This window comes from Ostrinia furnacalis, unplaced genomic scaffold (genome assembly GCF_004193835.3).
Source record: "Ostrinia furnacalis isolate ACB-3 unplaced genomic scaffold, ASM419383v2 OfSCF5404, whole genome shotgun sequence".
NCBI classification, from domain to species: Eukaryota; Metazoa; Arthropoda; class Insecta; order Lepidoptera; family Crambidae; genus Ostrinia; species Ostrinia furnacalis.
The window spans coordinates 11,792-36,442 of NW_021135643.1; the positions used below are offsets into that span (position 1 = coordinate 11,792).

Below are 24,651 nucleotides of genomic sequence, written 5' to 3' on the forward strand. Positions count from 1 at the left end.
GAAGTTATCGACATCGATCATTCTAATCATCAGACAACCGGAAGGTAATAAATATTTTCGTTTTTAAAAAACAGAACGTCACTTCTCTTGAGGAAGCACGGTCACGTTAAATCGGTATCAGTATAAAAACCGATCTATACCGGTTGCCTGATTTGACAATAAAATACATATAATGGACACATATAAATGGATATTGCACTGATAATTTCTAAAACACGATTCCTAGAGCAGTGATTCTCAACTTGATACAAACTAAGACAAAATATACACAAAAATTACTCACAATAGTGACAATAGCAAGGAAATAAATGCATAGTTGCGAATGTGACCATAAATTATTAAAAGTGGATTAATCAAAGATTTTCTCTCAGAAGAAATTAAAATTGAAAATCACTGCACCGAAAATCGTTAAATATTTAGTAAAATATGTGTCTGGGACAATTGAGCTACAGACATACTTTGATACTACGGATTTATGTCTAGAAGATATCGTTACATAATTGATTATACATATGTTTAAATATTCTATAAATGCCTTACGATTACAATCCTTCACACCTGATGTCTACCGGCTTGGCCGTTCCAATTCATTCTTTAATGTAAAATTCTTATGTATAAAAGTTCATTATTATGATATACATGCCACCTACCTAAAATTTAAAATAAGAGAACTTTATTTGACAACAGCGAAGAAATATAACTGATCGGTAACTCATCGGGCTACAAAGTTCCGGTTGTGTATAATTCAAAGAAATTCGTATAACAAAAATAAACTTATTAAACTAATAATATGTTCACATTTTTCTAGGAAACAAAACATTATATACAATGATTTCGGCTAAAAACCTTAACATAAATTAGAAGCTTTAAAGGAAAATAGTCGCATATAAAAAATATTCATAGTCATGCATCGCGGTTTTCAAACATGTAATTAATTTCTATGGCTATAACATACAACCTACAATTATGCGCAAAAAGCCTTGTCATGCCTACACTAGACCATACCGGAACGAAACAATGGAAGATGGAGGCGGAAGACACTCGTCATCCGACAAGATTACAATTAAAACATATCGATAAACGCACTTTTGTAAACAAATGCGGTTCAATTAAAATGGCGACGTGTGGAGCCGAACTCACGCGCCATGGTCCCGTAGCGTCGAGATACAAAAATAAAACATATCCGCGGGTGTCACAGGCTCGGATACCAGATCGCGTTGTACCGGTAGCCTTGTATATCTGTACGGCCTCAGCCTCGAACTTAGCGGGCAGCGGGGCGGGAGCGGCGGCGGCGCGGGAGCGGGGCGGGCAACGCAGACCCGTTCTCGAAACAAGCGGGCAGCTCGCGCGGCGCTTTAGCGGCGAAGTGTTGTGTTCGGGGTTGTGTTGTCGAGATATTTGTTTTTATTCGCAAACGAAATGTCTGAACAACGGCGACAATTTTATTTCGATTCAAATTTATTCCTAACGCTCGATTTATTGTGGGCAAAAGAAGGAGTGCGCTGCCCGCTCGTTGCCCGCTCCCGCGCCGCTGTTTTCGAGAACCGGTCTATTTGATTTTACGCATAAGATCCTGCCGCTCCCGCGCCGCCGCCGCCGCCCCGCTGCCCGCTAAGTTCGAGGCTGAGGCCTACCACCGGTAACCTGAATCAATATTTTTTAAAATACACGTGTTTTACTAGAATTACCCTGACAATAAATTTAACAGTTTCGATACCCAAATCAATGAAGGTGTTGAAAACGGTATCCAAGCCCTAGCGTATGTATGTATGTACTTAGAGGGCGCCGCTTTGTGCTGAGGACCCGAGACCCGAAGACCAGGAGACTAGGGGACACAGGGACCGGGAGATTGACAGCGGGGTCTTTACTCGTTCTTCTTGGCCGCCTTGCTGTCGGGCTTCTCAGCGGGTTGATCTTCGTAGCTATAAGAAAATAAAAATAGTTTTAATTTATATTACACAAATTATGTTACAGTATTTCTTTTATTGTAATTGGGTATAGTTTCTATTTCTTGGAATGAGGGTTTTCGCGAATGAAAAATCCGCCAGATGGCAATACGTAGACGCGAGGTCCAAATGCTGCATGATTGGTTATTTTTGACGTGACATTGACAGATATGACAAAATCTACCAATCACGCAGCAGTCAGACCCTACATCCACGTCCCACCATCTAGCGGATCTGTCATTCGCGAAAACCCTCATTGTTGTGTTTTATTTTTGGAAGACATTTACATTGTCATCAGTTTGAACAGTAGATACAACTTCGCATCGCATTAGGTAATCCCGCGTCCTTGATGAATTCCGCACGATATTAAAAACACCCTAAGCTAAACATGCTTGCGTTACTTGTGGGTTCGCCACAATAGTCCAGCGGCGCAGCTGGGTTCGAATCAACGTTCCTTGGATCTCGACAGGCCGGCCCGACTATAGCTAAAGAATCAGCACTCACTTGAACAGCGCCTTTAGTAGCGCGAGCAGAATCGGCACCGTGTCTCGACCGATAAAGTGTGACGTCACAAGTCTACTAAGGTTGTGCATGTGCAAGTCTTCATGCGTATACATTACCGCACTCGTGGGCATTTTCATAATTATACGCTACAGCAGACTGTCTATGAAGTCACGCCTGTAGCTCTGCAGTACGTATTCCTAAAAATCTTTGATTCAGCGCGTGACCAGTACCTCTAGCATGAACAACTTTCGTCTTCGAATCGTTTGGTATTCGACAAAATTCGATACTCATGATTCTCAAAATGAGTTTCGTGCAACCATTCCTCATACCGAGTTCACTTTACGACACGTTCACAAGGGCGCTGTTGTAGTTTTCGTACTAAATCTTTTGATGGCGATTCGAAAACACAAATGATTCGAACTTTTTCGTGTTAACAGTACTGGCGTTTGGCACAGCGGCACGAGGTACAGCAAGCGGGTGACGTCACGCGAGCACTCGGGACTCACTTGAACAGCGCCTTGAGGTCGCCCTTGAGCAGTAGAGGCGTGGCCAGGCACAGCGCACGAGGTGCAGCAGGCGGGTGACGTCACGCGAGCACTCGGGACTCACTTGAACAGCGCCTTGAGGTCGCCCTTGAGCAGCGCGAGCAGTAGAGGCGTGGCCAGGCACAGCGGCACGAGGTACAGCAGGGCAGGCTGAGCGCGACGCCAGGCGTGCATTACGGCGATGGTGCACAGCAAACCAGCGACGTATGCTGCGAACGTGCAGCGGAAATAGAGCTCGGAGCCACGCGCCAGGCTCTGAAAAAAAAAGAAATGTTTTTGTTTAATAAGGACTACAGTTGGCACCACTGGCTGAAATGACCCTGCTCTACAGTGACGCCACATTGGTGAGTGTAAATAAATGCGATATTCCGACCGCTTCAGTTGGCGTCACTGTCTCCGCCAGCAAGTAACAGTGACCTTAACAGTGCAGCAGTGGCGCCAATCGTAAAATAATAGAGACCTTATTTTGGTTTAAATGAGGTCTCTATCGTTTTATTTTGCAGTTTCCGATCTATTAGGCAAACCCGGGCCCCCGTCAGCCTAAGGAGGGCAAAAAAGAGGGGCGCTTTATAGAAAAAAAAAAGTTTGATACGTGCTATTTGTTTTTTTTAACACCTTTTTTAGACATCTCTAGTGGGAGCGCCAGAATAAAATTTTGCCCCGGTTAGAAAAAAGTCGTAGATCCGTGGCTGACAATGGAACTTAAGAACGTCAAAATAATAATAAAGTACAACGTCAAGTGGCATCAGCAGCGTATTCCTAGTATCCCTCCTGTAAATGTCATAATTTTATGGGACACTTCAGTGTTGTCCAAAGTGGCAAAAATCGGAACTAATAACCCAGTATGATGATGGTAGCGCCCTCCTGTCAATGTCACTAAAGTGTTGTACAGCTATAATAAAAAGGGAAAAAAGGTAGTAATAAGGGGCTGTTTACATGTCTCGTTATCTTTTGGGCCCTACCTTGTCGAAGCGAAGCAGCAGGGCGATGAAGATCCCCGGTACCACGATGTCGCCGAGCCCGAGCATCGCGAAGTTGTCCGCTTGCAGGCCGTTGACCAGGATGTCTTGGGGGAACACCACTGGAACGAAACAACAAAAAATCTAATTGAAAACAAACTCGAATAAAGTCTAGATTGCAGTATATTAATAAAGTATGTCAGTTGACTAACATCTTAGTGCCAAAGAGCACCTTTTTAAGAAAGAAAAATGTTTATTTTTTGGTTAGTAACACAAAATTACACAGTTTGAAAATATTTTACGACGTAAAATAGCAAAAAAATCAAGCGAGTATCTCAAGTTGAAGAACTTTATCGCATTTATGAATATTAAAATAAAACACAACTCGTATTTATAGGTCAAGGTTTTATGTCTTCCTTGCGAGTTTTCTCGAAATGATACAAACAAAAACTCAGCGAAATCAACAATAAATTAATAATTATATTTCCATAATAAATTGTCATTTACTATGGAAATGTCATTTTAATCCAGAGTTCATCCTAGGTGTAACATTTTTATTAATAAGGGGGAAAGTGTAATAAAATGTTCTTAACCGATTAGAGTCCCAGACGGCATTAATTAATGTCATAACAATTGATTATCTATTGTGTCTAGATTCGCGGAGCTTGAAGGATTAAAAGCCTAATTGCAAGAAATAACTGACTGTAGATTAGATGAATTGGAGTGGGTAATTTTTACCGCATATTCCATCTGTAAATGTCACGTCACGTATTTTGACAGTCAAGATCTTGCTGACGTTCAGAAGTCGTCCCATTGAAAAACAGTTCTAAATCCGTATTCACAAGGATCATTTTGATAGCACAATTACTCGATAGGATCGCAACTCGAGTGTTTTTTTGTCGTTGAAGTTTTGTTACGTGAATAAAGGCCTATTTAAACCTGAGCGATATTCGCTGCCGCTGTGGGTAGAGGTACATACCACGCGGGTTTCGCTCAGGTATCAGACGGTAGCGAATACCGCTTAGGTCTGAACAGTATTATTACCGTATACCCACTGGGTTTTCTCTGCCGCAGACGGTAGCGAATACCGTTTAGGTCTGAATAGGCCTTAAGGCTGCTGTAATATGTTTTTTGAACAAAAAAGACTCACGTTTGATGGGCGCCTCGAAGGACTTGGCGACGGTGACCATGACGTTGGTGCCGAAGACCCAGAAGATGTCGTAGAGGAACAGTCCGCATAGCAGGATGCAGCCAGTCACTACGTTGTTCAGGTGGAGAAGTTCCACGCCGTTGATAGCGAACGCGATGCCGAACAGGTTGTTGGCGATCCAGTGCTGTGAAGATACAACATTGACAGATTATTTAGGCTTCATTGAAAGAAGCGCGGCCCTTCACTATGTCTAAAGCCTACCCTTTGTTTCTTTGGACACATTATGCGGTCTCCAAGGCATTGTATGGAGAAACAAATTATCTTGGGACAAATGGAAGGCAGACGTTCTCGGGGCACCGACGAGATGAGGAAGACGGTGGGCGGCTTGCATCGTGCGGTCCACACAACTTATGACCGCAGTCTGTGGAGGAACACTATATGTGGTCGCGATCCTCATCAGTGAGGTACCGAGGAAAAAGAAGAAGGAAGAAGACAACTCTCTCTAATGTATCAGGAGCAATAGGTAAGGTTGGCGATGATGTCGTAGGAACAGCCTGCACAGCAGGATGCAGCCGGTCACTACATTGTTCAGATGAAGAAGTTCCACGCCGTTGATAGCGAACGCGATGCCGAACAGGTTGTTGGCGATCCAGTGCTGCGAAGATACATTGTCAGATTATTTAGTCTTTACTGAAAGAAGCGCGGCCCTTTACTATTTCACTATGTCTAAAGCCTACCCTTTGTTTCTTTGGACACATTATGCGGTCTCCAAGGCATTGTCTGGAGAAACAAATTATCTTGGGACAAATGGAAGGCAGACGTGCTCGGCGCAGGGCACCGACGAGATGGTCAGACGCGGTGAGGAAGACGGTGGGCGGCTTGCATCGTGCGGTCCACACAGCTTGTGACCGCTGTCTGTGGAGGAACACTATATGCGGTCGCGATCCTCATCAGTGAGGTACCGAGGAAAAAGAAGAAGAGAGAAGACAACTCTCTCTAATGTATCAGGAGCAATAGGTAAGGTTGGCGATGATGTCGTAGGAACAGCCTGCACAGCAGATTGCAGCCGGTCACTACATTGTTCAGATGAAGAAGTTCCACGCCGTTGATAGCGAACGCGATGCCGAACAGGTTGTTGGCGATCCAGTGCTGCGAAGATACATTATTGTCAGGTTAGTTTCCACTACAAGAAGACAACCGTCTCTGAGCGATAGGGTCCCGAACAGGTTGTTTGCGATCAAAGCTGCAAAGACGCGGGATAATCGGTTTAACTGGTCTGATTCCCTTGGAATGTTACGTAACGCTCAAATGGCTGTATCTTTGGACTGCGTTCTCTTAGAAGCGTGATTTTTTATAACTTCAAGAGACCGCAGACATAGTATTTTAAGTTAATTTCAACTTGATACCTCGTGTTCCTGAGAAAAAGAGTTTTGGAAGAAAAATGGACAACAGGTGATTCTATAAGGTTTCGGTTTTTCCTTTTGAGGCAGGGGGTTACAAAAAACTTACTTTCACAAGCAGGTACCACTAGGCGCCGAGTTATAGCGAAATGGACACGCAGTTGACGTCATAGGACTACGAAATTTTGACGTCGCCTCGGCACCCGTAAAGTGGTCAACTTACTTAACACTGGCTAGACGAGCAAGCACAAAGGCATGGTAAAAGAAAACTTACCTTCTTCAGCAGATACCAGGCGCCGAGGCACAGCGAGATGAGCACGCAGATGACGTCATACGACGTGAACTTGTAGTTGACGATGTCGGACTTAGCGTCGCCGGCTCCGCGCGTGAAGTGGATGTGATAGGGCACGTTGGGAATCGACACCGGGACCATGAACGCGATGATCGGGCTGCGGACAAAACAACCAATGGCTTTAGCACCCGTATGCACAAACATTCTCAGGGTATGCGTGGACGCAGTCACATATGAACCAATAGCAGAGCTCTGTTCACCGCTGTGCGTTCGATTTGCTGCTTCACTTAAGCAAGCATCGTTTGTGAATACGGATGTTAGCCACTGTGCAGAAGTTTTATAATTTGTAGAAATCTTTAACACATTTTCTCGTATTTTCGTACAAATCAAATGCAGCAAAGATCAACGAATGCAAGAAAATTATTAAATCATTATCACTGTACACACGCCCACACTGTTAACTATCCATTTCCGTTTTTGCTCTCGCTCTAATCAAATGGCGATTCTTTGCGATAGAACGAGATGACATGACTTTCAATGGGCAGTTAACACTGTTGGCGATAGTACCTACTTTTGTAATTTTTCTTGCAGAGTAGAAGGAAATATTTTACACTTATGTTTTTTAGGGCGCCATTGTCTTTTTTTTCTGAATGGCGATGCCTTCTCGAAGCCACAGTTCAATATTCTTTAAAATTTAATAAGTTATTTGCAAGGTAATAAGAGGATTCTTTGCCTGTTTGAATATAGCCTCTGAGACTAAAATATTTTATCATAATGCAAAATGTACATTTGTGCAGAGTAGACATAGACATTATGCAAAAATATGCGTCAAATGCATTGTGCTAAATCAGTATCTATGCCATGGGCAGGGTCACCCTCGTATACATAGCATCCTTTACATGGCAATATTTAAACTATTCTAAACTATTTCATAAAAAAGACTTCAGGCTAAGGGTCATTATTTATTTATTATAATATGTGTGCAAACATATGTATGACGCATTCCACACACGCTTTTTTGTAGTTGTTTGTTAAAAATGTATGGATGAGCACATCAAGCTAAACCGTGGAGTCACGGATTGATTGAGGCCACCCACAAGATGGACCAACAACCTCTTAAAGGTAGCAGGAAGGTGCTAGATGCAGGCCGCTACCAACCAGCGATATGGAAATCATTGGGAGAGGCCTATGTTTCACAGTGGACGCAGTGGCGTAACTACAGGGTGGCAGAGCTGGCAAAATGGGCTCCCGACCCCATGAGGCTCCGGCCCAAGACCCTAATCGCACCTCCCCTCGCTCGCGATGCTTCAATGCTTCAAAGCGATGGACTCGGGGCCCCCCTGAAAAATATAACCCTAGATACGCCAAGGGCCCCATGCTTAGTATTTGCCACGGGCCTCGGATGGTATAGTTATTAAAGTAAACAACCACATTGAGGTTTGAAGCAAAACTAATTTATTAATAGAAATACCAAACTACCTACATAGTTGTTTATAAAATTAATAATTCTCATACCCTTGGTTTTAATACATAACATACCTTCCCTTTGTAAACGAAAATTAAGTATTATTACATAATCAACACAAAACTGAATCATAATAATTAGTATGAACTTAAATCAAATTAAACTCTTAATTACTAGGTACTCCAATTATATCTGGCCATAAATCAGAACTAGGTATAACTATTGGCTCTGGGGAAATTTGCCCAGAATTTGATTCAATGTCTGGTCGGTCCCATGATGGCCTAGGCTGATCATTAGGTTGTTCTTGTGCCGTTGTTCTTGCTAAAATCTGGTCAGCATGTCTTCTGTGTAATTTACCATCCTCCGTCCTTATCTTATATGAACAAGGACCTTCAACCACATCTATAATGCCTTTAAGCCATTTTTCTCCAGGACCATAAGCTCTTATCAAAACCGGTTGGTTCACAGTAAAAATCCTTTTAGGTGGTGTTTGTGCTGCATTTTCCAGTTGTAAATCAGCCATGGTCTGTCTGTCTGTCTGTTACGCTTTCCCGCTTAAACCTCGCAACCGATTTTGATGAAATTTGGCATAGAGATAGTTTGAGTCCCGGAAAAGAACATAGGATAGTTTTTATCCCGGTTTTTGAAACAGGGACGCGCGCGATAAAGTTTTTCTGTGACAGACAAAAATCCACGCGGGCGAAGCCGCGGGCGGAAAGCTAGTACAGAAAATAAAAACGAAGTAATTCTTATCCTATTTAACTACAATCGCCCACGCGCCCATCCCATTTGTCCGCCGCTGAACCGTACCATAATATTCATCTCGGTAGATGGCGGCACATAGTAAGAATTTGCAAGGAAGTTTGTAAAAGTCACTAATTAACACTTTTATTTGCTCGTTTAAACACAGTGAATGATTCAAATAGGTACATACAGTGAATGGTTTAATTACATAAAATATCTTTATTTATTAAATTTTCAAAATTAGGTATTTACGAACAGCGCTATTCATANAATATGTAATTTATTTAATAATAAAAATAAAAATATTAAAACTTATCTAATAAAATTAACTATTAATTATTTTCTAAATTACATTTTAACCTAAACTTTATATAATTTTATTATGACCCCAAGCCCAGGTTGACACTTTGTCTGATTGAATTAAACGTTTGTCATCGGAATTGGACAATGCTATTTTATTAACATTTTGTGTAAAAATCTCATGCTTGATACATCTGAACAAAATGTTTTTTTTCCGTATCACTGTGTTATGAAGCAAAGCTGATCTATAGTCAGACGATGACAAGTCTCTGACTACATTTTTCTTAACGCCTTTTGCTTTCTTAATAAGTGATGATTCTGTTTTTATGCAATACAATTTAGACCGCAAACCTACGAATTCAGTCATTATTTCACCTCCTAGCTCGTCTTTAAACAAGCCAGGAATTTTTTTGTTTTTTATCGGTAAACCAAAAATATTATCTACACTATAATTACTAGTATCAAAGTAACTTAAGAAATTATTCTTTAAATCATTATAAAAATCTGATGTTTCAATTTTGTACACAAAACTATCAGTATCTGTGTAACATAACTTTACTTTATCCCCATAGTGAGGTTTTATAATTGAATAATGAAATTGGTACATATGGCTTTTTGAGAGCTCTAATACAGCAAAACCGATGTAAATTGGTTTGTCTAAAAAAATTCTCTCAGGTTTCATCTGGACAGCTACAAAATTTTCTGAAAAAATTGTAGCACTATGAAAGTTTGGTCTTGCAATTAATTTGTCTGCTGAAATAAACTTTTTTGTTTTATTGGTTTCGTCAGACCACCTATTAACCAATCTCACATCTACTCTTTTTTCGATGTCTTCCAATGTTTTACCAAACACGGAATTATTCAACAGTTTAAATAAATCTTGTTGAAATGGAGTTACCGCTTTTTTCCGTAGTTCAGTATTCAAATTAATATATTCACCTAAAAAGGTACTTTGTCTGAATGTCAATACACGATGAATTTTGTCTAACACAAGACCATTTTTAATGCAGGTTTTTAAATGAACGTAATGAATCACATACTCATATTTTGAATACAAGTTAGGAATTAGTTTAGGAGTTTTACCACCAGGTGGTATGAATTTTTCTGCACAGAAGGGGTAATCGTTATGAAGATCATGTAATTCCTCAGGATAAATTAAATCCACTTCGAGAATAAAACCAAAGCTTGCATCGTCTGCTATGTTCATGATATTTAGTTGGTCTATTTCATTTTGATCTAGCAGTCTAAAATCGGAAACAGGCAGAGGTTGGCACATACTGTGGCCATACAAATTATTGCAGTCGATGTAAACGAGAAACGAATCGGGTTCGGTATGATCATGATACGGCATGTATTTATTATTAGCTTGGACATATCTTGTAGGACACAAACAAATTCCTCCGCGTATTCCTTTCTGTATGAATCGTATAATTTCTAAGTCAGTTAACAATTCCAATTGAACACCTGTTTTAAGCAGCATAGCGTCAAATGATAAACTCGGAGCAGTTAAATAAAAGGCTNAGTGTAGAAAACGCAACCGCGTACGGTACGGTATCACTAGATTTTTCGCAGTATCACTAGATTTTTCAGAGTAAAATAAAAGTTAGAAACTTTGAATTACCTACATACTTAATGTAAATAATTTTACAATTTTTTTAAAGTCATATGTCGGTATTTATGAGGTAGCACTTACCTGCGAAAGCAGAAGTAGAGTTGACGTTCAAGGATTTGGCTTTATACAATATTCGGTCAGTGTAAGCTGGCGCTCGCTGTTTACTGGACGTATCGAACTGTTGGCTGCCAGGGTCATACTGAAACAACGAATGATGTTTTAATGTCTTCCTATTTGGGAATTAACCATAGAGAAACAAGATGGATGGGTCAACTTTATGGATTACGGCACCACAACCCATAAGAGGGACTATTGTTTCTAGAAAACAATGGAATAAGTCTGGTCTGCTTCCCAACGCCGTTTCTTATAATATGTTGCCCTTGCCATGAGCGACAGTCTGTATTACCCGAAAATACGGAAATTATCATCAGTCATTTTATGGAGCACGACCTTCTCTAATTCACCAGAGGCAAATAGAGAATTTGGCCTACACTACCCCAAGCTGGCTAGATGGGTTGGGGAGGTAACGGGAGGTTTGTTACAATAATTTGCAATACATTGCAAGCCACGATAGCCGAACGGTGCAGGGGTTGGCCTGGCCAACTCGTGATCCGGGGAACGTGGGTTCGAATCCCACCGGTCAACTATTGTGGTGAGCCCACTCGTGACACAAGTATATTTAGCTTAGTAACGGGACTTAACGGAGAAATTACTAATAATCTTTTAAAAAAAACATTCAATGTTAAAGCCCGGTCTGCGAGCACGTAGAATTTTGTCCAATGACCCCATGCTACCCGACGGGCGCCCGCAGTGAGTGTGCGAGCGCGACAGCAACATTACGCGCGAGCGATATTGCTGTCGCGACTGTGCGACGGGCGGCCGCAGTGAGTGTGTGAGCGCGACAGCAACATAACGCGCGAGCGATAAGGATGGGTAGCTTGGGGTCATTGGACAAAATTCTACGTGCTCAAAGACCAGACTATACCTTATAAGTAGGCGGGAATGTGATTGGGGCTTCCCTGAAGTCTCGGAAGGCGGCGCCGTCCTCCAGCACTGCCGTCAGCTGGTCCGCGTGCAGCAGGCCGTGGGGCAAGTTGTGGGGCAAAGGAAACTGACAAACGTATTTAACAGTTAATTAACTCACACAAAAATACAGTGTGGACAAAAAGATTAAGAAAAAAAATCACATGCCAGTGCACGTCACGGGATTCCTAGACAGTTCTCAGATTCATATAACTAATCAAGACAGAATGATGTTTTGAATAAAGAAATAGGATGGAAATTAGGCACTACATGAAACGACACTCAAGTAGGCATTAAATACTTTTTACTCAATAATTAATTGCAACCCTAATGTTACAAAAGGTTTTTACATTGGATTCAAACCAGTAATTGAAATTCAAATAATCACAAGCTTGAAACAATGTTTCAATTTGAATTTAATTTGATATTAGATTCGTTTCGTAATACAAGCCCAAAAACATTTTTCGGAATTTATAAAGTTTAGAAAACGTGTCAAGGATTCCTTGACTTTGTCTCGATAACAATAATTACGCACTTAGATACTTCGTCTAGTAGTTCAAAGGATTAAATGAGATTATACTCACTTCAGTTTGTTCAATCCATCGTAAAACAGCAGCTCTAGGCTCACCCAGCCGAAAGTTTAGGTCGCCACACCAAAAAACATAATCAAAATTGCTGGTTACATCTAAAACAAAAATATTATTGTTAAGTATTATAGCATTCAAATTAACACCCTATATCATTTGATATTGAGTCCTCTTACCTTTGCTTCTATGTCTACACGGTAAATTTTTCGGCAAATCGATAGATCTTATTATCCTTTTTATATCCGATACTCTTTCTTTAACTTTCTCCTGGTGGGCGGTCAAATGGGCGGTTACAAACAAAAAGGTCGACCCAAAAAGGGCAAAAGATATCGCCACAGCTCCTTTGGTCCTAAAAGCCGTGCCCGGCCGGACTGAGAGACTTGCATCTTCAGGTAAAGAGCAGTACCATATAAGATCCCTTCGTACAAATATTGTAAGATGGATGGTTCCTGAAAAGATTTTTTCATAGATGTTAAATGCTTTAGGGCCTCTTCACGTTAGCGTTTCTCTAGCGTAGACGCTGATTGCCGAGTTAGCGTCGCAACTCGCGACTGTACGATTTTACACGATAACATTACATTAGAACGTTCGGCGAACGTTACACTGGCGAAAGGCTAGCGTGTAGGAGCTCTTGTTGAAATATTCTAATAACTATGTAAATAATAAAACACTGGTTTCCATTCGTACAGAGTCATCATGTATGACTAAAGCCAAAATTCATACCCAAACCCAAACAAACTAAGCAAAGGCAGTTTTGAAGAGTAAATATGCATAGTTAGGTAGACCATTGTTTGGTTTCAAATGAATCACATTTATGGCTCCTTAAAAACAGTGACTCATGTCAATATTATTTCTTTGTCAATATGCATAAAACTAGATTTCTATAGGTCTAATGTTTAACTCAATTAGTGTCTTAGGTATAGGAAAGGCACCGGAAGGGTAACATTGACATTTATGACATGACAAGGCGTACAAATCTAAAGTCGCAAAATCCCATGTCGATCTCCTCAGGAAACCTCAGGCACTGACTAAGTTAAAACCTATAATTTAAACGCTTACCTAAATAATAAGAATGTAGAAGAAGATGAGATGGTCCCAAAACCTCTTGTATGGTGATTTCCCATTCTGTCCGTTCAGAGTACGACTCCTGAGTACCAATGGCAAAGATATCTGGCACATGCTTCACTTGGTGGGGAAATATGAAGTCTGCTAGTTCCCTAGAATATAATAACAATAATAAGAGGCCAATCTTGTATACCTTTGTTCCTATAATATCAATAAAAAATACAATAATTGAGTTAACAATAATCGTTTAACAACTACAAACTTTACTGTAGTTTTCCTTTCTGTTTTAAGCAAATAAATAATTTCTATTAAAGCTACATCTTCCTATTTACTTGTTTTTATTAAATAAACATTATTAGATTACAATTTATTCTGAATAGACTTTAGAAACTTATATCTAACCTTGACATTATCTTAAACTGATGTTTATGATAAAGATAGATTATGTCAAATAATTTTAGCAATGGAATGTTTTTACCTTGGAGGTGGCTGTCCGTTCATGTTCCATGTGCCGACAAATATTTTGACCTCTCTATCCGGAAAAACGTGCTCTAACTCTGCAGCACCCAATAGAGAATGGGAGGCTAGTCTTCCATAAAGATAATTTCTGGAAATATGCATATTTTTAAATAAAAGAAACAGTAAATGCTTGAGTTGTAAAAACTTTTCAAAATGAGGATTAAGTAAGGAAATGTACAACCACATGCAAATTCCCTGCAGAGAAACCAGTAACCATGATAAAAGCTTTGTCTTGTAAAAGATTAAAATGATTTTAAATTCTTTCCCCATGCTACATGACTACATCTACGACGTACATCTATGTAAGTATTACCAAACAATACAACATTTACAAGTTATAAAAGCATTTAGTGAATTTTAAGGGGGCTAGATACTTCTACTATTATTTAATCTTATTAATGTAAAATGCAAACCTTTCTCTTGCCTCCTGTGTTGGTATGAGACGGAGAACCTGAGCGGCAAGCAATGAGTTACGCGCCAAGCTGTCTGTGCTACCAGCACGGGAAGCTGACCGAGTTATTGTTGATTTGGTCCTTAACGCAACAAGAAAACACCAAACTTAGAATCATTCCTAAAGTAAACAACCACATTGAGGTTTGAAGCAAAACTAATTTATTAATAGAAATACCAAACTACCTACATAGTTGTTTATAAAATTAATCTTTCTTGTACCCTTGGTTTTAATACATAACATACCTTCCCTTTATAAACGAAAATAACTGTTATTACATAATCAACACAAAACTGAATCATAATAATTGCTATGAACTTAAATCAAATTTAACTCTTAATTACTAGGTACTCCAATTATATCTGGCCATAAATCAGAACTAGGTATAACTATTGGCTCCGGGGAAATTTGCCCAGAATTTGATTCAATGTCTGGTCGGTCCCATGATGGCCTAGGCTGATCATTAGATTGTTCTTGTGCCGTTGTTCTTGCTAAAATCTGGTCAGCATGTCTTCTGTGTAATTGACCATCCTCCGTCCTTATCTTATATGAACAAGGACCTTCAACCACATCTATAATGCCTTTAAGCCATTTTTCTCCTGGACCATAAGCTCTTATCAAAACCGGTTGGTTCACAGTAAAAATCCTTCTAGGTGGTGTTTGTGCTGCATTTTCCAGTTGTAAATCAGCCATGCTTTGAGTATTATCAGGGTGAAGAGCAGAAACAGCCGTTTTATATCTACGTCCATTTAAAATCTCTGCTGGAGTTTTATTTGTACTACAGTTAGGTGTCGTACGCAAGTAATACAACGCTTTTGGTAGTTTTTCTGACCACGGCATATCGACCTCACCCATTTTCCTCAGCTTGTTCTTAAAGGTTTGGATAGCTCTTTCGATTTGACCATTAGTCGCCGGGTGGTATGGGGGCGAATACAGATGTTTTATTGAGTTTTTCTTAAGAAATATATTAAACTCCTCTGAACTAAAAGCCCGTCCATTATCAGACACCAACACATCCGGTAATCCTTGTGATGCAAAGATTTTTCTCAAAATTGCAATAACCGTTCCACTGCTCATAGATGAAACAATTTCAGCCTCCAACCATTTGCTGTGGCTATCTATTAGGACCAAAAAAGTTTTTCCTTGAAACGGACCTGCAAAATCCACGTGTACTCTGCTCCAGGGCTTTTCTGTAGGGATCCATACCTGTGGATCTCTAGGAGGATTGTTTCTTACGGCCTGACATTGCTCACACTCTGCCACTATTCTTTCTATCTCTCGGTCCATGTCAACCCACCACACATACCCTCTAGCAAATGCTTTCGTTTGCACGATACCCGCATGAGGAGTATGCAATAATTCCAAGACCTCTCGTTGGAGTGTCTTCGGTATAATGACCCTATTACTCCACAGTAAACAATCTTTACTGAGTGAAAGGGCCTCTCTGCGATTCCAAAACGGTTGTAAATTGGGATCTACATTAGCGCGGGGCCAACCATGGAGGACAAAAAATACTACTTTTTGCAGCAACGAGTCCTTCGCAGTCTCTTTGGAAATTTTCCTTGCATCCAAATCCCAGCCGATTGGACGCTCTTCTAATAACAAGACATCTCTTATGCAATCTTCCTTTATAGCAGATGTGTTTGGAGCATTCCAACGACTAAGAGCATCAGCATTTCCTATAGCTTTGCCAGGTCTGTACTTAATGGTATAGTCATAACACCCGAGTTTCAATGACCATCTCAACATCCTCGGTGAAATTTGGTCAGGAATTTGTTTTGTTGGGTTGAATAACCCCACTAAGGGTTTATGGTCGGTTACGATACAAAATTTTCGCCCAGCTAAATATTCATGGAACTTAGACAGACCAAACATAATAGCCAAAGCCTCCTTGTCGATTTGGCCATATCGTCTCTCATGTGGCTGCAAAGTTCGAGATGCCATCATCACTGGTCGCTCTGTTCCATCGTCCATTATATGAGCAATGATAGCTCCTAATCCATATTCTGATGAATCACAAATAAGAATCAATTCACGAGTTAATTCATATCCGACCAATGTTAAATCCGAGGCAATAAGATCTTTCGCCTTCTTAAAGGCAGTCTCTTCTGCTTGTCCCCATGACCACGGAGTCTTGGTCTCCAGTAGCCGGTATAATGGCTCTAAGATGGTGGCTTTATCTGGTAAAAATTTATCATAAAAATTGTATAATCCCAAAAACGCACGAAGTGACTCCTTATTTGTCGGAGCCGGTTTATCTTTAATTTCCTTTACTTTTTCAGGGCACGGATGTAAACCTTCGGCATCAATCTTATGTCCCAGGAAACTAATACTGTCAGCCGCAAACACACATTTTTGCAGATTCAGACGAAAACCCATCCTATTTAATACGCTTAGCACATCACGAAGTCTTTTATTGTGCTGATCCGCTGTGGTTCCTGTGACAGCCACGTCGTCCAACAGACAAGCAACGCCATCCATGCCTGCGAGCGCCGAAGACATCACCCGCTGAAATATTCCAGGTGCCGCGCTGACACCGAACGCCAGGCGATTCATTTTCATAAGTCCAATAGGTGTATTTAGTGTTAGTAGCTCTGCTGTCTGATCATCAACCTTTAATTGCGTATAGGCTTGTTTCAGGTCCAACTTGCTGAACAGTTTTCCACCACTGAGTTTGACAAAAGCTTCTGATGAGGTTGGTAACGGATAGCTGTCGCTATCTATGGCAGCATTCACTGTAGACCGGTAGTCACCACAGATGCGAAGTGAGCCATCCTCCTTTTTTACAATCCTTAATGGAGTGGCCCATTTTGAGTACTTGACCGGTGTTATAACCAACCCACTTTGGCCAACTTTTCAAAAACTATAAAGATCTAAACAACAGCATGGTACCTACCTAAACACCTAATTAAACGAATTATGCAAACCAGAACCAATGTTGGTTGGTTCCATTTAGCAAAAATAGTTACAATTTTTTTATAAATAAACCAAACCAAAGAGTTTTGTTCTTGTTTGAATAATGCAAATTAGGTTAGTCTTGAAGGAACCATATAGCATAGTTCTTATTCTCGCAAATTTCCGCAGTATTTACACGAAAATAAAAGATCCATGAGTAGCATAGTTCTTAATAGTGTTAAAATTAAGCTTTATTTAAAAATAAAAAATCCGTTCTTATCGTTGCGTTGGTACCTTTAACATAAAATGATTTGAATAATAAATTTATGCATTTTAAAACTCTACTCAAGAAAAAATAAAGAGATGAGACGAGGCAGTATGATCTATGACCTTAGCCTGTTCTTCGAAACGAAATAACGACGTTGACAGATCATGAATGAGACGATTCGTGATGACTCTCGAAAACAGCTTGTAGACATGGGTCAGAAGTGAGATGGGTCTATAATCCTTCAACAACGTTTTGTCGCCTTTTTTGACGAAGAGTATCACCACACTTCTGTGCCATGCCGTAGGCGTTTTTCCCTCGAGGAGGACGGAATAAAACAGCTTCTGAAGAGCCTTTAGTACCGCGGCGTTCCTTTCAGAAGCTCAGCCGTGATTCCATCATCAGTCATCACCCTGTGCCTTGTTGTTTTTCAGCTGTTTGAGAGCCATTCTAATCTCGTACAGTCGGGAGTAGTGAGATATTGGGCATTCTAACTCACATTCGTTCGGTCACAGAGGTGACCTCACTCGTTCGTTAGAATGCCCAATATCTCACATTCGATGGTGAGCAATGGAGAAATAAATTTGTGCCTGACAAAACATCACGTTTACCGAAATACAAAGTAAGTAAGTAATGCAACCAGATTTTTACTATAAAATGTCTTCAAGCGCACACTAACCAATTTAGAAAACAATATTTTATAAATTGACCCAACCAGGTATTGAACCGGGGACCCACCACGTTCAAGACGGTTCTCGGAGCCACTATGCTATCATGCAAAAAAAACTTACATACTAACTTAAGTTTTTTTGCTATGCCAATAGAATGTAATCATCATAATAATGTTAAGAGCGTTGTCACATTTTTCATGCAGAAATCGAGAATTTGGCAGATTTCGAAATGATTTTAGTCATATAATTTATTGTTATAGCTTCTTTTGACTTATATCATCGTAATTATCATACGTTTTTACGGAATGTCTATTGACAAAATCTCGTTCAAATTGGATTTTTGCCTACGAAAACAGCGAATTTCGAAAGCCCGATTTCCAGGTNAATCGTCCTAGAGGCGCCAGAGTCAATCTCCATTTTCAGATGCGCCCCATTGATGGTCAGCTCAGCTGTTATTTGTGGCTGATAATTTTCTGTGCAATTGTAGACACCATTCATATTCTCTGACGGTTCCCAAGTCTTATCGCTTACACCTTCCTCCTTAACTTGATGCACCTTCCTTGCTTTCTTATCACAAGCAGGCGATATGTGTCCAAAGCGCTTGCAATAAAAACATTTCGCTTTAGTGAAGGGGCATCGTTCTCCAGCCTTGTGTATACGGGCACAATGCACACACTCGTTGGACTTTATTCTACCAATCTCCATAGGTTCGGAAACATTGGACGGAGTTTGCTTCATTTCAGTACTGTTCTCCGGGTATAAATCAGGAAATGTCGCCTGGTAATTAAGACACGTCTGTAAGGCAATCTCATACGTAATTTGCTTCGTCTTAAGTAAATCTCTTCTCAGGCGATCATCACGTATACCGAGCACTAATCTGTCCCTCAATTGACGTTTTAAGTCAACAAAATTGCAGCTGGCGGCAAGTAGGCTTATCGCTGCTACATAGTCCTGCACGCTTTCACTTTGTAATTGTACACGTTTGTGGAATTTTCCCGCTTGCAAAATTTCGTTAATTTCCGGTTCATAAAATTGGTCCAAAACACGTAAAATTTCCGTAAAAGTCACACTAGTTGGTCTATTGGGCACTAACAATGACGCAATTAATGCATAAGTGTCTTTTCCACACTGAGAAAGGAACAAAGAACGAGCTTTGTCACAATTCTTTTCGTCATAACCTGCCGCGTCCAAAGCACACAATAACTGTTCTTTATAATCACGCCACTTGTCACTTTTAGGATTAAACTGTCCAGGAAACACAATATTTGCAATATTAGATGCCATTGTCCACACAATTNTCCAAAGCACACAATAACTGTTCTTTATAATCACGCCACTTGTCACTTTTAGGATTAAACTGTCCAGGAAACACAATATTTGCAATATTAGATGCCATTGTCCACACAATTACAATTAATTTTCCAAGTCGCCAATAAAGTAAACAACCACATTGAGGTTTGAAGCAAAACTAATTTATTAATAGAAATACCAAACTACCTACATAGTTGTTTATAAAATTAATAATTCTCATACCCTTGGTTTTAATACATAACAGTTATATCNCTTTCTTGTACCCTTGGTTTTAATACATAACAATTCCCATAACAGTCATATTATTTACTGATTTTTAAATATCCTTGTACAGTTAACATGAATGTATTATGTGTTTGATTTGCCCCAAACCAAGCATGAACCCATAGCCTTACAAATTATACTATAAACTTACCTCCTTTTTCTGTCTAAAGAACTACTTCTGTCGCTTTCTGGCGATGAAGAACGATAGAGTGGCTTACTTTCAGTAGAAATCAGGTGATCGGCTGACAACCTCTTAACAAATAACTTATTCTTTGACTTGATACCTTCAAATGACCCTGAATGCTCAAAACACTTTCTGTTGTCATCTTTGGGGAACTTTATTGTGGCTTTAGGTATTTCTTCAGACTTAGTACACGAGAGTGTGTGGTCACTGACACTATTGCTAGAGTTATTCACTGGACTACACGGTTTTGACACAGTTTCGCCTTTGGACGGGTGTCCCTCGACGAGGCTCTTTGGACGGGACCTTCTGAAGAAGGTTCGACAGCATTTTGGATTACTTTCATCCTCGTTGTGGATGTGATCACTCTTCTGACTACAGTTATTGCTGTGGAGTTCTGATGTTGAACTCCTCTGGTTGTCGTACAGGTCAACACTCGAATCAGCATTCTGAGCACTTTGCGCGATAAACGGATCTGCTGGAGAGATAGGTCTTGAAGAAGACTGGTTGAATTCGTCGTTGGAATCAGTATCTACATAGCATCCCACTTTCGGTGACTTTTTCACGAAGAGCCGCTTCCGCAGGGACAACTTTTGCTTGGTTTTTGTGGGTGAAGTTGTCATGACTGATTTAAAGTCACAAAAACGACTAATTTATGTTACTAAATTACATTTTTACTAAATATAGACAACATAACCTATTACGTCTCTGAAGTGACGTTTTACCTTACGAGAACTGTCAAAATACCAATTACTTTTTTAATGATAAGATTACGATGAGATTCTTATCATTCTGCCAATGATATCAGTCTGTGACAAATTTTCACAAAAGCAAACTGTGTTCAAAGGCTTCGCCATTGGGTGTGATTGGGTTTTTTTATTGTTTTTTTCGCTTCATTGGCGTTTCTATGACGACTTGTGCAACACATGCAGTCAGCGTGTAATAATTTCCCCCATACAATCATAGGGGTAATATTTCAAAGTTTTAAGTACGCTGCTAGCTGATGTAGCTGTAGGTAAACCCATAACAAGGAGAAATACATTACATTGGAGTTTGAACCATGGCATGGGGACTCATGGGGTGCACTGCACATCTCAAGCCTCGTAAACCAATAAATACTTAGGTACACTAATAGTAATCATATCTTTACATAAGTAAGTTGGCTACTTTACATAAGTTCGGCACTGTTCAAAACTAGTTTAGATAGTCGGGTTAAGAAATACACACGCTACAGGTAGTTAGGTATAGGTATAACTATAGGTACACACTAAAAACCAACTAATGGACCTGGTTATTTTATGATAAAAGGTTTAAACAAATAAATTAATATCCCGTTTTCAAGTTAACATTACTTATAATTAAAATACATTTGCTATGATTACACCAAATATCAAAATCATTAGGGACGTGACTTGGACTTTTCCCGCGTGGTTACCACTTCCGGTTCCTGGGACCAAAAGATTCTCGCCGTTGTACTCGGGACGTGGTGATAAAACACCCCCGACTACTGATTGGACGCCATTACCTGAATGAAAAAATATTGAAATTCAATAATTAACAATCTTCCTACTGTGCAATGCTAAGTAAAGCTTCATAGGCGCGCGTAAGTATTCGTCATTAGCCTGCTTTGTAGCATAATACAAAATGAAACTGTCGACGGCAGAAATGCGGCGAGACGTTGGCTTGGTTTTAGAAGGTTAATACTATAATTAGTAATTCTGATTCTTACTTAAAATAGAATTTAACCATTTACCCACCAGTATTACACAAGTCAGAGGTGCAAGCTCTATAGAACGTTCGGAAGTCAGAATCAACAACTTCGTGGTTCAAATAGTCCGGCTGCTCTTCACATCCTCTGATGAAACTGGCTATCACTCCAGCTGGGTCCTGTGTAAAAAGGTTATGGATTTGAAATAAACATGCCATGCTCATCATCATCATCATTTCAGCCACAGGACGCACGGTGATCAATAATGAGATATTAGGTGGATAATATTCAAATTTGACATTGTGAGGGTAGTTAAAACAAATCATCGCGATGTGATTGGGGGTACTTACCTCATATTCTTGTTGAATATGAACGTTTAAAGGTAAGTCATTACTGAGATACCAGCTTGTAAATGCAGTGCTCTCGCTAATTTGTACTGATTTGTTCTATTTACTTCCTGTTTTCGCGCACAGTTATCCGTTTGGTTTGACTTACAGTGCATTATTGCGTATTATGAAATATGGTGCACATTAATGAAGGTATATACTTCATTTTCTATTACACTTAGTAACAGTTAATTGNAGTTATATCTGTCGCTGTACTGGTTACATAGCACCACTGGGTGCCCACGACACAGGTTATTCCTAGTGTGGGACCCGCAGACAAAGCAATATAATGTTCACCGATTTAATTGTTACCAATTGTATTTGAAGGTGTATGCGAAAACGGTGTGTTTGCTATATACTATATGCTATAAATTAAGTATTTGTATTAGTTACGCCACTGGGTGGACGTCCTGTGGCTGAAATGATGATGATGAATGTAAGTCTGATGTGTACCTCAGAAGATGGCTCAAGGCTAGGACGCCGAGGAAGAAGAAGTAGCCGGTGAGCAGCAGGTTGATGTATTCCTTGGAGAAGAACTGGAAGAAGATGTACAGCGCGAACAGCGCGCACGACGCGATCAGCGGGAACATCAGCGCGTCCTTGTTCGACATCGTCTCATGCTTCTCGCCGGATTCCTGAGGACAACAACAGTTGTAAAGTCCGGTCGTCGAGCAGATAGAATTTCTTCGAGCCTATTATTGCTGTCACGCTCGCATACTCATTGTACTCGTAGGTCACCCGTCCTACAGGCACGACAGCATTATAATTACGCGCGAGCGATAAGGATGGATAGCTTGGGGTCATTGAACGAAATTCTATCTGCTCGGTGACCGGACCTATCTATTGACCAACATCTTGTATTAGGCCCAGGTTTCACCAAGGCGGAGCGGGGCAGAGCGGAGAAGTGTGGGGGAATTAATTTTTCTATAGAATTTTACTGCTAGTGGAGAAGTAGAAATAATGAAATCTGATTGGTTATTCAAAACACTTCTCTGCTCTGCCTTGGTGGAAACCAGGCCTTAGAAGCAGAGGCATCCTTTAACTGTGACAAGTTGTTGCAGCATCTAAAGGGAACTGCCTGAGTAATGGAAATAAAAAGACTTGGCCAGTGTCTAATTGCAGAGAAGTATGAATCTAGAATAACTAGATACAGGTACCTACTTCTCAATTGTTTCAACTGAATAATATTATTATTATTTAATGCCTGCTCACTCAGACCCAAGTGAATTCATTTTACCTTTTTCCTCAATGACATTATTAGTTAAAGATCTCACACTATATTTTTATACAGTAGGTAATAAGTATTTATTTACTACAGTAAACTGTAGACAAATAAAAGCTTTGATAGGTATTATTTAAATGCTTATATTGCTATAAGGACTAATAAGGAGTACTTTTGACTGATTAAATTTGTTTTCATAAAAAATTCTTATTAGAAAGGGTTCCCAACCCCCTGACATAGTCATATAGTATAAACACATTTATGTATTATTTTTAAGATAAGCCTACTTATTATACTTTGAAAACATCAACTAGATGTATTTCATGTAAGTAGAGTATGCATTTACAGGCTATACATAGTTATCAGTGTTAGGTACATCATGGTAAATTACAGATAATTAAAAAAAAACAGGTTGGTGCCAATCGACGCGCAGGTTATCAAACACCAGCGCATGTCTAATGGGCATAATTTGAACAATATGCTATGCCACGATGCTAAGACGTGTCCTACTGGTATTGGGCCTAAACTTCCGCGGCACACTATTCTCGTACCCCAATAATTTCTAACCAACTACACAAAAAACTGAATGAAAGACTTACCTTTTGCTCCTTCAGGTATTTCACTGATCTAAAAGACCCGAAAAATATCGGCAAAATAGCCATAACAACTAAACTCAGGTAGGCAATAGCGATACCCTCGATACTCGAGGGCACCTTCTCTGTAGCATTTTTAACAGACTCCCGCACACTATCCCCAATATCTAAAGGTATTTCAGTAGCGGTATCTGCCATATTTTATGAGATATCTAACTAATTTATCACAAAAAGCACTTTCGGCCCCGATCTCAAGAAATCTAATGACAGAAAAATGACAAGTGTACATTTGCTACGTCATGGATTTTTTTTATTATGGTGGTATCATTGTCAAATAGTGTAGTTGGTGTAATGTTAAAAACCGGTTTTTATCGGTAGGTACGAAGCTCCGACCGAGTTGTTTTTTTTATCCTAGGATTAAAAACTATTTTAACGAAATGATTAACGAAAGCAAATATTTATTGATTGCATCTATAAACGCTTGTCATGCTGACTCTGAACGATTAGCATGTTCGTTTATAGTACATCCGTTTTTGTTATTCTTCTGTGTTCGCTTCAACTTTCGTTTATTGCACGACCTATAAAGCAAATTT

At 39.9% G+C, this 24,651-nt stretch overlaps 1 protein-coding gene across 1 annotated transcript; it reads right to left on the reverse strand.

The window, feature by feature from the left end:
• LOC114361093 (minor histocompatibility antigen H13) lies at nt 1-24,338 on the reverse strand. Its single transcript, XM_028316018.1, has 8 exons — nt 24,065-24,338; nt 22,697-22,878; nt 6,779-6,953; nt 5,105-5,288; nt 3,958-4,076; nt 3,060-3,250; nt 1,632-1,922; nt 1-1,242 (listed from the first exon to the last, which is right to left on the reverse strand). The coding sequence occupies exons 1-7, from the start codon at nt 24,254-24,256 to the stop codon at nt 1,865-1,867; spliced, it is 1,101 nt and encodes a 366-aa protein (XP_028171819.1). The 5' UTR covers nt 24,257-24,338; the 3' UTR covers nt 1-1,242; nt 1,632-1,864.
• Between the last annotated feature and the right edge of the window lie 313 nt (nt 24,339-24,651).

Bases quoted from the DNA above. Each gene is read 5' to 3' on its own strand.
- LOC114361093 (XM_028316018.1), bottom strand. From the start codon at position 24,256: ATGGCAGATACCGCTACTGAAATACCTTTAGATATTGGGGATAGTGTG. The intron at 4,077-5,104 runs GTGAGTCTTTTT...GTTTCGTTCCAG, and splicing joins CTTCGAGGCGCCCATCAAAC to TGGTGTTCCCCCAAGACATC. The intron at 3,251-3,957 runs GTAGGGCCCAAA...TTTTTTTTTCAG, and splicing joins TGCTGCTTCGCTTCGACAAG to AGCCTGGCGCGTGGCTCCGA.